Here is a 20,187-nt window from a genome sequence, read left to right as displayed (position 1 = left end):
TGTGTGTGTGTGTCTGTGTGTGTGTGTGTGTGTGTGTGTGTGTGTGTGTGTGTGTGTGTGTGTGTGTGTGTGTGTGTGTGTGTGTGTGTGTGTGTGTGTGTGTGTGTGTGTGTGTGTGTGTGTGTGTGTGTGTGTGTGTGTGTGTGTGTGTGTGTGTGTGTGTGTGTGTGTGAGTGTGTGTGTAAAGCAGTAAATGAAGAGAGTGCAAGTCTAATAGGGAATTATAAGAATAAAAAGAATTAGAATAAAGTCAAATAAAGATAGAGAAGAGACGTGTTTTTAACTGATTCTTAAAGGACTGATATTGATTAACTTTGTGTATAAATTCTTTAGAAAACAAGTCTTTGTATCCAAGTCTTGATTGAGGAAGTATAGATAGAATATTTTAATCTGAACGATGCATTTTAGAGTTTAGTTTGATCACAGTCCAGTGAACGGCTGTCTTCAAGGCGTCTGAAGACGTCGCTGCTGGAGGGAAACCGATCTCAGCTCTCTCTCCGTCTTCACTCAGGTCTCGTGATCCTCCCCGAGACGTCTTGGAGCGCGGCCTGCCTTCTGTCCTCCATTACCTGTGCTCCTCACAACTGGGTGAAGGTGAAAGAAACCTGAGAGCGTGTGTGTGTGTGTGTGTGTGTGTGTGTGTGTGTGTGTGTGTGTGTGTGTGTGTGTGTGTGTGTGTGTGCGTGTGTTTGTGTGTTTGTGTGTGCGTGCGTGTGTGTGTGTGTGTGCCATCTGTGGCTTTGCATAAAAAGCATGGCCTGCCTCTAAAATAGCTCGGTGCCCTGGTTCTGCTCGGCTGGTGTGAGATCGGTTCCCTTGGAGACGCTGCTGAAGCTCAGCTGGATTCTGCTGAAGACGATCAATAACCCCGGACGCAATAATCTCACACTCATTAGACTGACGAGTGATAAAGCCAGCTCTCGTCTGATTATACACTGCATTACTGCCGAACGATGCTGAGATCTTAATGAGCTTTAAAATGGAAATCAAATCATCAGCAGGAGTGTGCTTTGATTGGAGAGACTCTCAATATGTGGCCGAAAAAAACACAATATGTGGTCTAACCTCATTAAATCCTGAACCCATCCAGCCGCTGCTATTTTAGGACCAGTAGATTTTATTAGTGCCCTTAACACATCATAAATAGCAGATTTATTTACATAAGACATGTGTGTACGGTGTATATTTATTTATTATATATAAATACATATGCCGTATATCATTTGAACACACTGACATTTATATATTTATATTCATACAAATTATATTACTTATAAATATATTTAATATGTAAACGTAACGTTTTTTCTTAAATATATGTACATGCGTATGTGTGTGTGTATTTTCATATACATAATAAATATACACAGCACAGATTATGTAAATAAAAACATTTATTTTGGATGCAATTAATCACTAATTTTCATATGATTATTTGTGATTAATTTGAATTACTTTTTAGATTTTAAGGCTGCATTTTAATATTGTTATGAAATCCACAAATTTTTTATTATATCTATATATATATATATATATATATATATATATACACACACACACACATCCAATATTATTATAGATTTACTTCAATAAAAAAATTATTATTATTATAGTTAACTAAAACCAAAACCACACTTTTCTTGTGCTAACTGTAACCGGAATAAAATATTTTATAAACTAAAATTAACTTATTTTTACTTTATTTAACTTATTTTACCAGTACTAAAATAACTAGAACATTTATGAAACTTTATAGGAATATGATATATGTATATGTTTATGGCAAGAACACAAAAAAATTGTGAGCTTTTGAAAAATAATTAAAATGAACACACACACATTATATATATATATATAGTCACGTGGAGATTTAGATCCTGGACACGAAACCAGTCAAAACTGAATAAGAAGATCTACTGAAAAAATCTCCTTTGAAGTTGTCCAAATGAAGCCCTGAACAATGAACACTAGTAGGTTTTGATTTGTTTACTGAAACGCACTAAATATCTTCATATCTCTGTTTAATATCCTGATGATTTTTGGCATTAAAAGGCAGATGCTTCTGATCAGATGTTCGCTGACGGGTTTAGAAATGATCTGAGAAGATCTAAAATGAGCAACAAATTGCAGAAATCATTAGAAAGAAACATCGAGTGGCGCTCAATTAAAAGTCATCTATTGGAGTGAAAGAAGTTTTTTCTTCAGGCTTGATCAGACATGATCCACGAAGCTCGTTCTCTCTAAAAGAGTGCGTGATATTCATTCATTCTTCAATTTTCATTTTTGTTTCTAACCCCTGAAGCTTGTTTCCAGAAGTGCATTTAAAGACCAGGCATTTTTAGGCCTTGCAGCATTGTATATACCAAAAGAAAAATGGTTTGCTTTCTTTAAATGAAAACCTATCCGTCAATGGAGAAAGAACACGTCTCCCTTTGAATGAAAAACATCTCAGTCCTGGATTAGTTTGATCTTCTGTCTTCTCCGGATGTTCACCGAAGGACCGGATCACTCTGGTGTGTTTCTCAGACTCTCGTTCTGACGGCACCCATTCACTTCCACTGATGCAGAGACTCGTTGCTCCTCCTGATCTCGGGTGTTGCGAGGGGGAGCAGATGTTCCTGTTCCTTTAAGCAGACGCCGTGGGGATGTTGGTGACTTTATGTGTATTTTAGAGTCCAGGAGCTGCTTTGGGAGCCCAGAAACCAGGCCAGAGTCACGGAGCCATCACATCTACCTCCATCTTCTGGAAGAAAACCACGTCCTGAATCTTTCAGAGCATCCAACAACAACAGCGTTTATCCAGGAGGTCGTGAAGAGATCATTATAATAAAATGTTGTATGATTATATTATTATAGTTCACCAGAACTGAAAGCACATTTATGTGACTTACTTGAAATAATAAATAAAATATATAAAAAAATAAAACATTTTTTTGTTTTCAGTTAATCATTTCTCTGAAATAACTGAAATAAAGGAGTAATATAAAATTACAATGACCACATTTCAAAAAAGTTATGACAATTTTTTTCTTTAAAAAAGACAAAAATACACAACTATTTACTAAAACCTTAATGATATACAATGCTGTATGGAATTAACCCTTTGATGTGTGAATAAACTTAATAATACATATACATATGGTGTTATATAAGTTATATAAATTGATGATGAGCTATATGGAGACTGCGTCCAAAATAATCATTTCTAACCTGCTGCTGCTCTTTCATTGGTCAGTCAAACCGGTAGTCCCGCCCCTCGGTCCTGTGATTGGCCACTGCCCTGTCACTCAAACAGAAAGTCAGTGGTTTCTGCTCTGAATGGTTCAGTAATTAGTTGAATATGAAAACATTACACGGACTACTACTACAAGTTTACTTCCAGAGGTTTCATCTTCATCAGAGCTTCAGACAGAGACATGAATCCCAGAAGAGAGAGAGAAGATCATCTGCTGCCCTCATGTGGTGAGAGGAGTAAAGAACACAGACAGCACTTCACTTTAATAAAGAGTTAGGATCAGTCACACAGAGACACGACCGCGTTCTAAACAGAGAAAAAGTGTTTTCTGCACATTATAACATTACTTTTTAAAGACAGTTATTAAGAACATTTCTAAGGAAGCATTTATTTTATTTATTTATTTATTTTATTTGCAATAGCAGCTTCATCTCACAACTTTTTTGTTTAAATTAAGTTTATATTTCACAATTCCTAGTTTTTTTCTTGCATTTCTGTGTGTGTGTATATATATATATATATATATATATATATATATATATATATATATATATATATATATATATATATATAAAAAGGTAACTTTGAGATTTTAAGCTTGTGATTTCTACTCTTATAAACTGTGAGCTATCAGAAGTCTTTGGGGGGAAAGTCTAGATTTTGAGATTCAATATTTATGATAAAGTGTGAGGAGGAAATGGACTTCTATAGAAAGATGAAAAGACAAGAAAACTTCAGGATCTATGGTGTGTTGAGAGATTAAAGGACTCTTCTCTAATGAACTCAAAATACTGTAATGTTACTGTATTTTATATTTTTATAGTTTCAGCTGCTTACACACATTTTATTTTAAACTTTTCCCAAACTTCACACACAAACCCTAGAATTGCACAAAACATGCAAAATGCCTCACAACTAACTTTATTCAAAACATCACAAACACATCTCAGAAACAGACATTTGACAAAACACAGTTTTGCTCACACAGAGACACACACACACACACACACACACACACACACACACACACATAGTTGTGAGAGTGTGTGTAAGCAGCTGTTTGCCCTCTTCTGGAGGAACAGAGTCACTGCACGTGTGAGTGTGTGTGTGTGTGTGTGTGTGTGTGTGTGTGTGTGTGTGTGTGTGTGTGTGTGTGTGTGTGTGTGTGTGTGTGTGTGTGTGTGTGTGTGTGTGTGTGTGTGTGTGTGTGTGTGTGTGTGTGTGTGTGTGTGTGTGTGTGTGTGTGTGTGTGTGTGTGTGTGTGTGTGTGTGTGTGTGTGTGTGTGTGTGTGTGTGTGTGTGTGTGTGTGTGTGTGTGTGTGTGTGTGTGTGTGTGTGTGTGTGTGTGTGTGTGTGTGTGTGTGTGAGTGTGTGTGTGTGTGTGTGTGTGTGAGTGTGAGTGTGTATAGATGGTGGATCTGAGTCTGTTAAACACAAACCTGAAATTAAGAAGAAGCTCATTCTCATACTTTTTTCAGAAGACTAATATCTGATGTCATTTTTTAAAACCTTTATTTAAGAATGTGTGGATATTTATTCTGGAAAACAAGACAAAAAATACAGAGTTCAGGGTCTGATCAGGGAGAGCTGATGATGTCAAACGAGACAAATAACTTACACATAAAAAACTATTATTAATAATTAATAACTGAAATGCGTTTAAAAAAATACTATTTCAGATTTCACATTTATTTCAGTGCATTATTGTTTAAAATAAAAACTATTTGTTCAGTGTTACTTTAGTATCACTGAAATAATATTACTTTTTATTAATATCAATATATAAATCTTTTTTATTATTTTCTTATTATTAATATTAATGGTTTTGCCATTTTTATCCGTATTTATAATATTTATTGCATTTTAATTTTGCACATGTCTATATATGTTAATCAACTTTTATTTCATTTGTTTTGTTTTAAGCCGAATTATATATTTCTAGTTTATTTCTTTTAGCGAAAATGCTTTTTTGTTGTTAAAATCTCCTGACAGGAATCATCAGAAATCAAAGCTGTGAAGCTCTTTCTCTCTGAAGGCGGCGCTGTGACCTTCATCCTCTTCATCATCCTCATCATCCTCATGAATCACTCGGAGTCTGGCAGCCATTTTAAGGCCCAAAGGATGAGAAGATACTCCTTCAGTTCTGGAACGGAGAAGTTCTGAGAAGTAAGAGCTGATTTCATGAAATCAAAACCTCTGGAGAAGGTTGAAAATAAAGAGCTGGTGTTGAGAACAGGACAGAAAGTGATTCAGTGCTTTAATTCATCTTAATCATTCTAATGAAGCACATCTGAAGGGTTTTGGACTCGTCTTTTAAGTTTAAACAGACCACCGTACACTAAATCTATTATTATGAGAACACTTCATTTGCTTATACAGAGAGAGGGCATGTGTTTTCATTTAATTGTGTGATTAATAATTCCACAGCATTTGATATATAAAGATTTTTCTGGCTACAACAAACTAAATCATGCACAAAAACACACTCAATGCAGGAGTCTGATTTTTGTGAATAAAAGGCATGTTCCTTCATGAAGACTGAACTGGACCTTACACAAACAGGAGAGTTCCTCATGAGATACTGCTGGTTATTATCACAGGAGCATGCTTCGTACTGTTGGGTAAAACCTAGTAGTTTGAAGGATAGCGACGAATCTTTAAAATGACTGAATTTAAACAAAAGACCCTTAAAACTGTTATCTGTGTCTCTGGAGCACAGTTCTATTCGTAGAAATACACAGCTTGAGGCACATGCATATAGTTTCCTAAACCATCAGGATATTAAGATCGTGCTGTCGGATTTCCTATATATTAGGGATATTCATCTTTAAAGGAGATTTTTTTCTACCAGCATAGATTCTTTTCCAGCAGCTTTCAGGCGCCCTATGATCCTCAGTCTCGCTCCGTGACTCTGAATGCTCGTGAAAGAGCGATCACGAAACGAACGGGCGCGCGCTCTGACGGACTCGGAGCGTCTCCCGAGCTCGATGACGAGCTCGGCTGGTGATGTCACCGCGGACGGATCGTCGTAACGCGTCGGCGGAGCTGATGGCGTCACTGCGCGTCCCGAGCGCGCCGGCGGATCTCAGCAGCGGAGAGCGACGCGACCGTGGCTCCGGCGGCCGGGATCGAGCGACGCCCAGCCGGACACCGAGCGAGGAGACGATGGAGGCTGTAGCGGAGGAGCTGCGGGCCGGCTCCCGGATCCCGGTGACCGTCGAGCAGATCGTCAACGACACGCTGGTGGTGACGCTCACGTACCGGGAGAGGAGCTACACCGGCATCCTGCTGGACTGCGGCAGAAAGTGAGTGGCCTTTCTTTGTGTTGTTTTTTTCCTCTTTCCCTGCGAGAACACACTCCGGTGAGATCGGGCCCAGCGCTAGGCCGGGAGAACCCCAGCAGGCCTCGATCGGAGACAATGAGAAGAACGGCGACCTCCACCGCCATCATCATCCTCTTCCTCGTCACGGTAGAAACGCGAGAAAACGGGCTCTTTTGTGTCGGATCGTGTGATTTCTTGATGGATCTTTCCGCTTTAGCCGCGTAGCACCCGGATCTCTTTGATCTGGCGGCGTATCGTTGTGTGTTTTCCAGCTCGGGCTCTGATTGATGTTCTCATCACCCAGCGATCCGTGTCGTTGAGTTTAATCCACGTTATTCTTGACGAAGGCTCAGATGCCATTGTTACAGCAGCCTGTCCCTGTCCTGGACACACTCTCGGTGTAAAGGTCAAATCCTGCTGGGCTTCACCTGTTTGTTCGAGTTTTGGGAATTAAACCCGAACCTGTTTCTACTCCGATCTCACAAGAGGCCTGTTGTTGACCTGTTTTCTCGTGTTTCTAATGAGCTGTCATTGTCTGCTGTGTGAAATCAGTCCGAATCACAAACCCTGTCCCCTGAAATTATAATTGTGGATATTAATTAGGATTATCACAGTTTAACACTGCGTGCCATATATATATATATATATATATATATATATATATATATATATATATATATATATATATATATATATATATATATTATGTGTATATATGTACATATGTATGTATGTTTGTGTGTGTGTTTGTGTGTGTATATGTATCTGTGTATGTATGTGTGTGTATATACGTGTATATGTATGTGTGTGTGTATGTATGTTTGTTTGTTTGTGTGTGTGTGTGTGTGTGTGTGTGTGTGTATGTGTATATATGTATACATATGTGTGTGTGTATATATATATATATATATATATATATATATATATATATATATATATATAAAAACAAAGTGAAAACACTGATAATCCTGTATTACTTTTCTATAGCATTAAAGGTCAAATGTCAAACACACACTGGATTGGTTTCTTCCTAAAATGAAATGAAATGAAGTTAAACACATGCACGCTGTTATAATGTCGTGCTGAAACTCGCGTATCTTATGATCAGATATTAAAAGGTATCTCGCAGATAAGCGAGTGATTATATAATCTGTTAATCGTAATCGTGGTTCTTAATCGTGCAGCCTTCGTCCTCCTCGTCCCTTTTCCGTCTGATTTGATCCTAAAACAGTGTGAAGCGTCACTCAGTGTTACATCCCTTCATAAACAGGACGTGAAGACGTTAGAGAGAGAAATGAAACGTTTATGATTCGGTGCAGATTAGTAAGTTCACGCAGTATTTGTTTTAACTGTTAATATTTTGGCGGCTTGTGATAAGAGATGTTTTCTTCCAGCGGAGGTGAAGGTGCTGAAGTCTTGAACGTGTGTTAAAGGGTTAAAGTGTTCCTGTCACGTCCTGCTCGTGTTCAGAAGTCATCGCCGGCCGCCGGACGTCCAGAGCATCGCATGAAATGAACGTTTTCTGTGTCAGTGTTTGACCTGTGACCTGCGCTCGACCTTTCAGGCGCAACACGTGTCATCTTTTTAAACGCAGCGTTTAATGAAACGAGCTGTTTTTGCTTGAAAAGCTAAATATGCTGTGCGCACGAAAAACAAGTTATAAACAGAAAGAGTAAGCTGAGAATAAGTGTTTGTAAAATCTATCTTTTTTTTATTGCTATAAAAAAATCGAATAGGTAACTGTGACGACTTCTTTTTTTTTCACCCTCACAATTCTTTATATTTCACAGATCAGATTTTTCCCGTGCAATTCTGTGGAAAAAAGTAAATAAAGTGTGAGTTATAAACCACGTATTACAAGGAACAAAGTCAGAATTGTACTCTTTTATTTAAAAATCATTTATATAATATATATATATATATAGAAGCAGTCTTTTGTTCTTGATGTTTCTCTAACAGTGTCGTGGAGAAGGCTACCGTTCTGAGAAGAAATACATAGAAAGGAAAAAAGTCTGATATTTGCTCCTTTAGAAAATAAGCTGCATTCAGTGTAAAAATGATTTTTCAGTGTTGTGGTAAATAAAGATTTTTGGAGAGCTTTACCAGAAAATACTACTTGTTTTTAGTTTTTTTTCTGCTTCAGAATCTCATATTTAAGTCGCCGATCTTTCTTTTTTTTTTTTTTTTTTTTTCCCAGTGCACTAAAATAAGAATGTCAGAATACGTCTTTGTTTTCGGCTCGTGTTTAAACCGCTCCGTGGCCTGGAGGACAGGCTCTTCAGGGTTCTCATCAAGCATCTCTGATGATTGGTGTTTACCGCCTGAGGGTTTCTGCCTCTTTCACCCGCAGGACTTCCTTCTAAGGTTTAATTGATAATCCCGGCACAGTCAGATTTCAGGGCCGTCTCGTGTCCCGGTGGGTTCTGGGATTGTTTTTGTTCAGTGAGGTGGAGGGGTGTCTTTAAATGCTCTGGCTCGCTTCTCCTCGTTCTCAGGCTCCTGCTCGCCTCCGTAACGTCAGAAGGGGAAAGAGAAACAAAGTCGCCGTTTTTGTGTGCGTTTTGTTCTGTGCTGGAAACAGAAAAAGATTTCTGAGTTTATATTTTGCAGAATATTCAGAAGTTCTAGTTTGTGCTGCTTCAGAGATCGGGTTGAAGAAAAACGAGTTTTTGAAGAGTCAAAACTCTACTTTTTTTTCTCTATTTCATCTCTATACGCTAGAATATGTCCTGTTTTTTTGTTCACAGGAAAAACTAATGGATGTCATGCATTTGTACCATGATTTACAGGAAAAACCCACTAAAATGTCACTCAGCATAACAGAAGTTCATACACTGAACGATCTGGTGGAGTGTGTTTAGATCAAGCATCATTAGATGACTTTTAAAAACTCTCTTTACACTATTCTGTCGTTTTAAGTCTTTGCCGTTATTCTTCAGACCTCGTAACCCAATTAGTGTGATCATTATTTTAGATGTTTGAATAATACACATCAGAATACTGTAATGTGTGCCATTTAAAACCTTTACATGAATAAATCCGTTCCAGTGAATGATGAAAGAACGTTGTCGTCAAAGTTATCAGAGCGCTGCTTTTTATGAATGCATATATTTAAAAAAAACAACACTTTTTTTAAATTGAATTTCCTGCAGGCACTAAAATGGGTTTCCCATCTTTGACCCGTTTTACGTCTCAGAATTGAAAGAAGAAAAGTCTGAATTATGAAGAAGTTGCAGTCGGGCGTCCATAAGTCATAATTCAGGCCTGCCTAATTTTAGTTTTAAAATGCAGTCTCAGTTTTATGAAAATGATCATTGATTTGTATGTAGTATTTGTTTTATTAAAGTATTCAATCTATTGAGCGTCTCCATTAAGTATAATTGAAACTCGTTGAGGTGTTGGGAGATAATGTGCCTAATCGTTATGAAAACAATGCACATAATATAATAATAATAATAATAATAACAGTGGTTATCCTTAAATAGTCTTCATTTGCTTATATTGTTGTTTTTTTTCAGCGTGACCTTGACGTGTTTTCGTGAGATTTATCCAAGTTCTTCTGTATTCTTTCTAAGAATAAGGGTTTTGAGAGATGTTTTTTAAAGGCTATAAAAGGAGAAGGTGTGGTTGCGTGATATAACTGGATCTCTAACCTGTTTTTCTGCTCAAGAGTCCGCTTGCCATTAGAAATGATTAATCGTGTGTTTCCGTTCTTCAGCGTTCAGAGGTTTTGCAACACTGTCATAGTGTTAAAAATAGGTTTTTGTTCAGTTTCTGTCTCATTCGGTGTAGTTGTCATGGGAAAGATTACGATCCAGATATTACTTTCTAATATAGACTGAGAACAGACGTATAATATTCCTGTCAACTCCATAAAACCTTTTTCAGAAGTAATACATGTTCTGGTCTTTCAGGAACCTAATTAATATGATTCTCAAACATGAGGGATTTATCTCTATGCACTCCTAAATGCATCGAAGATGATTGCCTTTGTGCTATTTTTTTATTTATGTGACCCTGGACCACGAAGCCAGTCATAAGAAAATATTTGGCCGAGATTATTTGAAAACTAATTAGAAATTCTGGAAAATTCTCAAAATACTGAGAAAATCACCTTCAAAATGAAAAATGTCCAAATGAAGTTCTTAGCCATGCGTATTAATAATCAAAAATGAGTTTGGATGTTAATCAGATCTTAATATCCTAATAATTTTGGAAATAAAAGGAAATGTATAATTTTGACTCATGTAGTGTATTGTTGTCTGTTTCTGCAAATATATCTGAGCTGCTGAAGACTGCTTTTGTGCTCCAGAGACGCAGATAATTAGTCTTAATTGCATGTCATTGCTCTTTTGTTGATTTATGATTGCTTCTGTTGTCCTCATCTGAATGTAATATAAATTAAGAAATTAGCATCACACCGCTGAACAAATGAGTTGGGTGCAACTACTGTCTCTCATGTTCCTTTTTGACTCTATTCCGTAGGACTGGACTGTTTTGCCTTCCAGATGTTGTTGGAAAATCCGAAGAGAGCCTCATATTGAGACCGGACTGTGAAGTCTCGAGTGAAGAGGCTTCCTCTAAACCCGTTAGTCAGCCGACACAGCGACCAAAAGATGAAAACACGGAGCCTGAGATGGCAACTCCTCCCGCTCCCGTACCTATCCCGGTGCAACCGGGTCAGCCCACGTATCCGCCGTACTTCGAAGGAGCGCCGTTTCCGCAGCCCATGTGGGTCCGGCATACATACAACCAATGGGTACCGCAACCGCCGCCGCGTCCGATCAAGAGGAAGAAAAGACGAAGTCGAGAACCTGGAAGGATGACCATGAGCACGATCCGACTGAGACCTCGGCAGGTGCTGTGCGAGAAATGCAAAAACACACTAAATAGCGACGAGGAGAGCAAAGATGGACCAACGGTGCCCAAAACGTCCAGGAAGGAGAATGCTCCTCAAGACGAGGATGACTCTAAAGCGACTCCGGTCAAGAGGAAGGACGACGGAGACGGCATCAACAAAGAGTCAAAGAGACGAGAGGAATCGACGGCGTATGACGGCAAGCGCTTCCGGAAGGACAAGAAAGACGATGAGAAGTTTCCCAAAGGGGACGTCGTTCCCCACAGTCCCGTGATCAAGATCTCTTACAGCACTCCGCAAGGTAAAGGCGAAGTGATGAAGATCCCCTCGAGAGTCCACGGCTCGGTCAAACCCTTCTGCCCAAAGCAGCTTCTGCAGAACGGCCACAGAGAGCAGAACGCTTCCAAGGAACCCCAGAAAGTCGTGCAGACTCCTGTAGACGCCATACGAACGGGTCTCACCATTTCCATTCCCAAACTCAAGCTCCCAAAGCTGAACAATCCGGACGCCCCTTCGCCCAAGATACGCTTGAGATCCCGGGCCGACGGAGCGGAGCAGGTGTCCGTTTACGAGGCGGAATTGGTGGACGGCGTTCGGAGGAAGAGTCCGAGAGTTCCCAACTCTCAGTCAGAAGACGGTGCGGAGAAGAATTCGCTGGAGCTTTGGTCGGGCGAGGAAGTGGAACGGCACGGCGACTTGACTTTGCTCATCAACTTCCGGAAGAGAAAAGCAGACTCCTCCAGTCTCTCGGTGTGCAGCAGCGACAGTCTAGATGAGTCCAAGTCGTTCAGCTCTGACGGAACATCACCGGAAATCTGCGATCTCGCTCCGGGCGACGACATCTCCGTGTCGTCTTCCTCTCACGGGGAAAGCAAGACTGTTCCGCCTCTAACCGTGCGACTGCACACTCGCAGCATGACTAAATGCGTGACCGAGGAAGGTCATGCCGTAACGGTGGGCGACGTCGTCTGGGGGAAGATCCACGGATTCCCCTGGTGGCCTGCGAGGATACTCAGTATTAGCGGTATTCGTAGAGAAGAAGGCGAGGTCGATGCTCCCTGGCCCGAAGCTAAAGTCTCCTGGTTCGGATCTCCCACCACCTCCCAACTCTCGGTTGCCAAACTCTCGCCGTTCCGCGAGTTCTTCAGGTCACGCTTTAACCGCAAAAAGAAAGGGATGTACCGCCGTGCCATCATGGAGGCCGCCAAGGCGGTGGGACACATGGGTGCCGAAATCACATCTCTGCTGGCTCACTGCGAAACTTAGGTGAGTCTCTTGTGTTTCCTTAAATGAAACGATCTGCAATGTTTCTCTACAGAGCGAAAAAATTGTCAGGCGCTCTAGAACGTTTAAAGGGTTAGTTTACCCCAAAATGAAATTTCTGTCATTAATTACTCGCCTTCGTGTCATTCTAAAGAAATTTTTTCATTCTTCTTCGGAAGACAAATTAAGATATTTTTGATGAAATCTGAGAGCTATCTGACTCTCCATAGACAACAACACACCTGAAACACAGTAAATACATCGGTAAAACAGGATGTGACATCAGTGGCTAAACTTCAGTTTTGCGATGCTAGGAGAATACTTTTTTTTGTGCAAGGAAATCAAAAACAACGTAACTTCAACCATCACATCTTCCCCCATTTTAGGGAGCATCACAACACATTCATGCTTTCCTCTAGGCGTAAACAACCACAGATTGTTCATGTGCATGCTTTCCCCCTCGAACATAAACGAGGCTGATTTCGTCAAATACGTTAAAGCGCGTGTGATGCGCTACGTTGCGATACTCTCCAAAATGGCGGAAGACGTAACTCAGGGGTGAAGAACGGTTGAGCAAATTGTTATTTTTCTTGTCTTTGTGCAAAATAAAATTCTCGTAGCGTCACAAAACTGAAGTGACTGATGTATTTTTCACGTTTCTGGATCGTTTCAGTTGTGTGGCTGTCTATGGAGGGACAGCTAGCTCTCAGATTTGATCAGAAATATCTTTATTAGTGTTCTAAAGATAAACAAACATCTTACGGGTTTAGAACAACTTGAGGGTGAGTAATTAATGACTGAATGTTACACCGTTGCTGGAAAACACAAGCCCTACTTAGCCGTCAGATGTCCGTCAGGTCCCTGAACGAAGCCACGCGAGCGCTTGCCACGGTCTCCGGTTGTCGAGCGTTATTTGATGTTTCGGTGGCTCTGGGAATCACAAAATTGCAATAGTGATCAGTAAAAAGAAAAATGATTTGCTTTATTCACATTTTGGTTATATAATACTATTTTATGTAAATAGTATTATGTGATTAATAATAATTATGATTCTTTTTCTTGCTAAGCAAAAATATTAGTGTTACAATATTGTGTAAACAAGTGTAAATAACTATTTAAGTAAAATTATATAATAATATCATTTTTATTTTGCTTACTATATTTCAAAATGAATAAACTAGTGGTTTAATGTTTTCAAATGAATAAATGACAATGAAACGACCAAACTTTTATTATTACTTAAATTTACTTTGAAACTCCAAAAACGAATCGTAGTAAATATAATAGCAGGATTTAATTGAGTAAATATAAGTGTTCAAGGTTAGAAAAGAACGTACCGTTAACCTTGAAATTCTCCTGAGGTCACCTTACATATACCCTTGTGTACGTCTTAAAAAGAAAGCGTACTTCAATTAAAGGAATAATTAACATTTCATTTATTCCCCTGCGTGCCTTACCAAATCCAAACAACTTTTTCTTCTGTGGAACATAAAGTGAGTATTTGATGTTGTTTTAACAGAGCTTTGGGCCTTCCCCGGTCTGCTTTAGATGTATGGTAATAAGCAGCGTGAACATCTTTCTAAACATCTCTTTTAGTGTTCCACAGAAGAATATCATACGGATTTGAAATGAATGTGAGTTCATAACGTGAGTACATAAAAGCGGTTGAAAAGGGAAGGCTTCGGAGAAATGTCTCTGATTCCCGGTCGGTTTCTTTGGAGACTGCCAGGTCTCCTCGTGTTTGTCGAGGATCAGATGTTTAATATTGGCTCAAGCGCTCCCACTGCCGGTGTTTGGACTCCTGAATTTCTCTCCAGCCATATTTAGTCACATCTCCCACTATGCTTTGCATGACTACATGTCTGTGAATCCAAGCTTCTTTGCACTGTTACGAATCGTTTGTGCATTTCTATGCATGAATGTCGTGTGTTTTCAAGTGCATGCACTATTATGTATGATTTGAGCGTGCATCATTTTTGTGTTTTCATATGCATGCGTTTTCAGTGCACAGTGCATGCAAATACTGAGTTGAAATAATGCAGTTGCTCTATGAATTGCATGTGTTTTCTGTCTGCAGTGGACGAGGACAGACTGGACTGGCTGTCATTCAGGGTTTTGCAGGCGCTCCCAGGACGTGGCGGTCTCCCCGGACGGAGAGCGCCTTCATTTGCCACGGATATCATGAGGGAAGGTGCTTTATTTCCCCAAACACGCGGCTGGAGGAAGAAAAGGCGGCGCGCGGACCGCCTTCGAGGGCCGCGAGGAGAACGCGGGAACCTCGGAGCGAACTATTCCCCCGTTTGTCTCTCCGTCTTTCTTTTGTTTGTTTTTTAGGACGTACATTATATTAGAACAAGTAGCTCGACACTAAATCCGAATGTATTTATTCACAAAAAAAACACAAAAAAACAAAAAACAAACACTCGACCGGTGACTGGCCTCCTGTAAGATCACACTGCTGCTGTTTCTTATGACTCTTACGTCCGTTTAGGATCCGAGCGGAACGACGAATATCCGTATTATTATACAGAACGACGAGTCTTACTGTGTCTGTTTCTTCAGATTATGAAAATGTGAACTTCCTTTTTGCATCATGTAGGTCTTACACCATGCAGTATGTCAGTTCGTCCGTCGCTTCACTTTCTCTGTCCTTTCCTAGAAATATATCTCTCGTATGTCTCTCCATCCTCTTCTTCACTCTTGATTATGTGATGTTTTGCTTTAATTATTTAATGTGTCACGATAAGAGAAGCACTTTATCCGTACCTTGGTGGCCTGCTGTGAACACTAGCTGGAGTTTGCAGACTCTCGGAGGAGCCAACCCATCGCTTTTGAAGTGATTTTTTTTTTTTTTAGTTTTTAATGATGCAGATTTCAATTAAAGGACGCTTTCAGGAAGTTGTGTACACTGTATTCTCACGTTTAGCCCAGTTTACGTTGCTTTCCTCCTTTATGAAATGTTCCACTGGAGATCTGGAGAGAACTGTACGCTCCTATGCACCGTCTCTTTTATTAAAGCATAAAAAGCAGCGTGTTGGTGTGTGTGTGTGTGTGCTGAATGAGTGCAGCCGTACGTGTGTGTGTGTGTGTGTGTGTGTGTGTGTGTGTGTGTGCTGTGACGCCGTCCAGCGCTTTATATCTGCCACGGCTAGACAACGGTGGAGTTTTTTTTTGTTTTTTTTTATGTGCTGTAAATAGAATAAAATATAAAAGCAATGCTCTTTTGCCCGTGTGGTTTAGTTTCAAACACCGAGGTAAATCAGGCGCTTTCTCTTGAGCATTTGAGATTTGTCCATGCATCTTTTTTCTATCGTTTGTGTTTTGATGCATGCGTTTTTGTCTTCTCTTTACGTAAAAAACCTTGACCTGCCATTGTTTTTAGCAAGTTGACCTCATACTGGAGTAAGCATATAAACACCGTGTGCACAGATATTGGGTTTAAATGATGCACTTGGTGCTCGATTACCTCTTGTTTATTACACTTATCTGTCGTTTGCTGTCACCCCCGGTAGATGTTCCCTAAACCAAACCATATCATTGGTTTATGTCTTATTTGTGCATGCAACTTTTATCCATCATTTGTGTTTTTCTGCATGCACTTTTAATGTATTTTGCATAAACTCCTTGACTCCTAAACTCCCAATAGGTTTTATTTTTGTTGATGTCGTACTTGAATAAGCAGATGAATGCACAGTGCATGAAACGTGTTGGGTTAAAGTGACGCAGTCGGTGCTCGCTGACCTCTCACTTATTACTCATCTTCTGTTTGCTGTCAAACCCATGCTTTTCAAAGCTTCTGTCTGAAGAAAGTTTGAGTCTTTGTGTTAAATGTGAAAGCGTGTTGACGGTCGCAGATCTTTTTGTAGAGCCTCAAGTAAGTGGATTAGATGAACATCATGTACTTAACTCTTGGACTTGGACGAGACGGAAAGCTGAAATAGATGGTGTCCCACTCCGCTTCACGAGGCTGACTGCTTTGAACTTTTCGTTTTATAGACAGGTTTGAAAAAGCTAATTGACAGATGAGTTGCTTTCTGTTGATGAAGGATGCAGTGATTGTGTCATGAAAGACACTGCTGGCTCTCCATGAGCTTAATGAAGCTTTCAGCTGTTCTGTAATCAGACCTGCGGCCGCAGTCCAGAGTGTGTGTGTGTGTGTGTGTGTGTGTGTGTGTGTGTGTCTGTGTGTGTGTGTGTGTGTGTGAGAGACTCAAGACTTGACCTGTGTTTGCTCTGTTAGTTCTCACACTCTTGCACACACACACTCACACGCACTCACTCACTCACTCACACACACACACACACACACACACACACACACACTCACTCACTCACACACACACACACACACACACACACTCTCATTCACACGCACTCTCACATGCACACACACACACACATTTTTACTCACGCACACACACTCACACAGTCATTCACACACACTCTCACTCACACACACTGATTCACACGCACTCTCACATGCACACACACACACTCTCACACACGCACACTGTTCATATTTAGAGAGCTCAAAACTAACATGTTACACAGGTAGTCTTACAAGGTTTGTGGTTGGTAAGATTTGTAGTTTTTTTATATCGTCTGCTCCCCAAGGCTGAGTTTATATAGTCAGAAATATATCCAAAAAATGTGAATATGTGTTAAAGTGTAATTTATTTCTGTGTATTTTCAGCATCATTCCTCCAGTCTTTAGAAATCATAATAATATACTGATTTACTGATCAACAAACATTTCTGATTATTATTACTATTATAATGATGAAATATTTTTGTGGACACTGATTCTATTACTTTTTTTCAGGATTCACAGATGAATAGAAAGCAAAACATTTATTTAAACTAGAGCTCTTTTCATCAATGTCTTTAATGACACTTTATCACTTTAATGCATCCTTTATGAATAAAAGTATTCATTTCTTTGCACAGAAATCTTACTGACCTCAAACATTTATGTTTTTTCTTTTTAAATGTCGTGACTCGCGAGGTCCTGTTTGTATCTAGATGTTCTTAATGGCTTTAATTACAAGTCGTTTAGAAAACATTCATTTGTGCAGAAGTTCAAGATTATTTCCGATCTGAAAGAGGAGTGTGTGTTTTCTGTTCGTTCTGTGAATCATGCGCTGCTTAGATATATATTTAAGAGATGGCTCCTGATCTGAATCAAATGAATCAGATTGGTGTGCTTTGATTTGTGATTCATTTTGTTTCACTCATCACTACATACTTTTTAAAATCAGTCAGCCTGAAAGTGGATCTCTTTTCTCTCTCTAGTGAATCACGAGTCTAAATCAATCGGCTCCAGCGTAAATGACTCACTCTTTGATTCGGTTGTTCCTTTGATCTGTAGTTCTAATCGAGGTCTGGGTTCATAAAGCGTTTTTCTCTTAAAGCTGTGAGCGTGAAGGGGGCGGGGTTTACCTCGTTGCTGTGTATGATGTCATCATGCTCATTAACTATGCACACGGTGATTGGCTGGGTTTCTTGCTCAGACATGCAAACGTTAAAGAGAACCAAACCTCAATCAAGAACAGTTTCTTCTTACTGAGTTGATTAATGAAAACCTAAAAGGAAAATGAAGTTGCAGGACTGGAGTGCTTCTCACCAGCTGAAGCTCTTTCTGACTCGGTCCCATCGTTCAGGAGAACCTGAGAAACTGCTGAAGGACCTTTAAGATATTTTAGCTGTTTGGCGTGGAGATATCATTTTCATGAATTAAGTGTTTATGGAGCGACAAAAAAAACTCATACAGTAATGCAGAGGAAAAATTAATCACACAATGTGTTATTATAGAAGAGTAGTTGAATGTGTGTATCGTGCTAATGTTCTGTTCTGAGCTAAATTTATATCAAACAATTTTATCAAGAGATTCAGACAGTTCTCTAGTGTAGTATTATTATTATTATTATTATTATTATTATTATTAATGTTCTATAAAATATTAGCACTCTTTCGTGCCTTACAGTAATGGAGATTGAAGTTTTTGTGCATAATTGTCAACATTTTATTTATTTTTGTTTAAATATTCAGTTTGTTTTTATTCATTTTTCTTCAGTATTTGAGTTTAATTTAAACTCCTAAGTAAATATTCTTTCTTTGTAGAGAAAATACTTGAAAGAAATCATGTTTAATGTTCTGAGCTGAAACTAAAAAACAAATTCCCCAAAAATGTATTATACAGGTGTGTGTGTGTGTGTGTGTGTGTGTGTGTGTGTGTGTGTGTGTTTGAGAGTGTGTGAGAGTGTGTGCGAGTGTGTGTGTGTGCAAGTGTATTTGTGTGTTCGTTCGTGTGTTCGTGTGCATCTTATTGACGTCTTCTTCTTCTTCTTCTGTGATTCAGTGCTGGAGAGTTTATTGATTTCTCACACATTCTGACTGTGTGTGTAATAACTCTCAGAATACACTAAACAACATGTTTTGAAGAAGTTCAGTGTAATAACATGACCGTGGGGCTTCTGAGCTTCTAAAACACACGTGTTTCAAGCATGTTCTGAAAATGTGTGTGTGTGTAATCAGTGTTATTTATTCATTTATATATATATATATATATATATATATATATATATATATATATATATATATATATATATATATATATATAAAAAGAGAGTTTTTTTCTTCTTGAAGTTTTAATAATTTTTATTGGATATTTTTGTCATTTCTATTAGTTTATTAGTTTTCTATTAGTTTTAGTTTTTTCTGTCTTATTTCCATTTCATCTTGTCATTTTGGTATAAATCTTTTACTTATTACATAAAGGTAATCTAGTTCTTATTAATAGTTTATTACACTTTTTTTTGCCCTTTTTGTGTTTTATTAGCTCTTATTCTTTTCTATTTCAGTTTTAGTTTTTAATTTAAAGCGTTCATTTCCATTTTCCTTTCTTTTACATTAAGGTTTTAAGAGATTTTGTTTTGTTTTTATTTCTTATAAATTTTTGGTTTTTAATGTGCCTGCAGTTTTTTGTTTTTTTAACTCATTATTGTTTCCGTTTTAGTTCTTTCACTTTTTAAATGTTTCTTATTTAATTAAAGAGTAAGTGTAAGTAAAGACAACTAGATCTGTTTCTTTGCTAAAATGAAATCCACAGCTTGATGTGAAGAAGTCCTGTTGTCAGTAGACGCTGCTCTGGTGGGGTTTTCTTCAGGAGGAGGTCTGGTGTTCAGTGACTGAAGGAGGAACGTCATGAAGCTCCCATCCCCCAAACACACATAAATCCTCAGATCCTCCTCAGAATAGGTTCAGATGTTAACAAAAGCAAACAGGCTGAGTAAATATTTGCGCTGGGAGACGTTTAGAGCCTCGTGAAGAGCCGGTTTCGCCGAAGGTCTTCAGAGTGAAGTGAGACGCAGCTTCAGGATCCAGCGTCATGAAGAACATCACAGTAATCCACAGCACTCCATCAGTCTACATTCAGATGTTTTGACTGAAGAACCATAATCTATAATAACTCTTCATCCAGTGAAACAGTGTTTAGAGGAACGTCTCGT

The 20,187-nt window shown here is 39.0% G+C and overlaps 1 protein-coding gene across 1 annotated transcript; it reads left to right on the top strand.

Moving 5' to 3' along the window:
* Positions 1 to 5,476: 5,476 nt before the first annotated feature.
* On the top strand, positions 5,477 to 15,708 carry pwwp2b (PWWP domain containing 2B). The gene is made up of 3 exons (XM_043255712.1): positions 5,477 to 6,540; positions 11,044 to 12,682; positions 14,757 to 15,708. Exons 1-2 carry the CDS (start codon positions 6,242 to 6,244, stop codon positions 12,680 to 12,682), a joined length of 1,938 nt encoding a protein of 645 aa, XP_043111647.1. The 5' UTR covers positions 5,477 to 6,241; the 3' UTR covers positions 14,757 to 15,708.
* The last annotated feature ends 4,479 nt before the right edge of the window (positions 15,709 to 20,187 follow it).

The sequence above is a fragment of the Puntigrus tetrazona genome, chromosome 13 (genome assembly GCF_018831695.1).
Source record: "Puntigrus tetrazona isolate hp1 chromosome 13, ASM1883169v1, whole genome shotgun sequence".
NCBI lineage: Eukaryota > Metazoa > Chordata > Actinopteri > Cypriniformes > Cyprinidae > Puntigrus > Puntigrus tetrazona.
The sequence above is the reverse complement of the archived record's forward strand: the minus strand, read 5'-3'. Positions and strand labels throughout refer to the sequence as shown.

Bases quoted from the DNA above. Each gene is read 5' to 3' on its own strand.
- pwwp2b (XM_043255712.1), top strand. From the start codon at position 6,242: ATGTCACCGCGGACGGATCGTCGTAACGCGTCGGCGGAGCTGATGGCG. The intron at 6,541-11,043 runs GTGAGTGGCCTT...TCTATTCCGTAG, and splicing joins CTGCTGGACTGCGGCAGAAA to GACTGGACTGTTTTGCCTTC.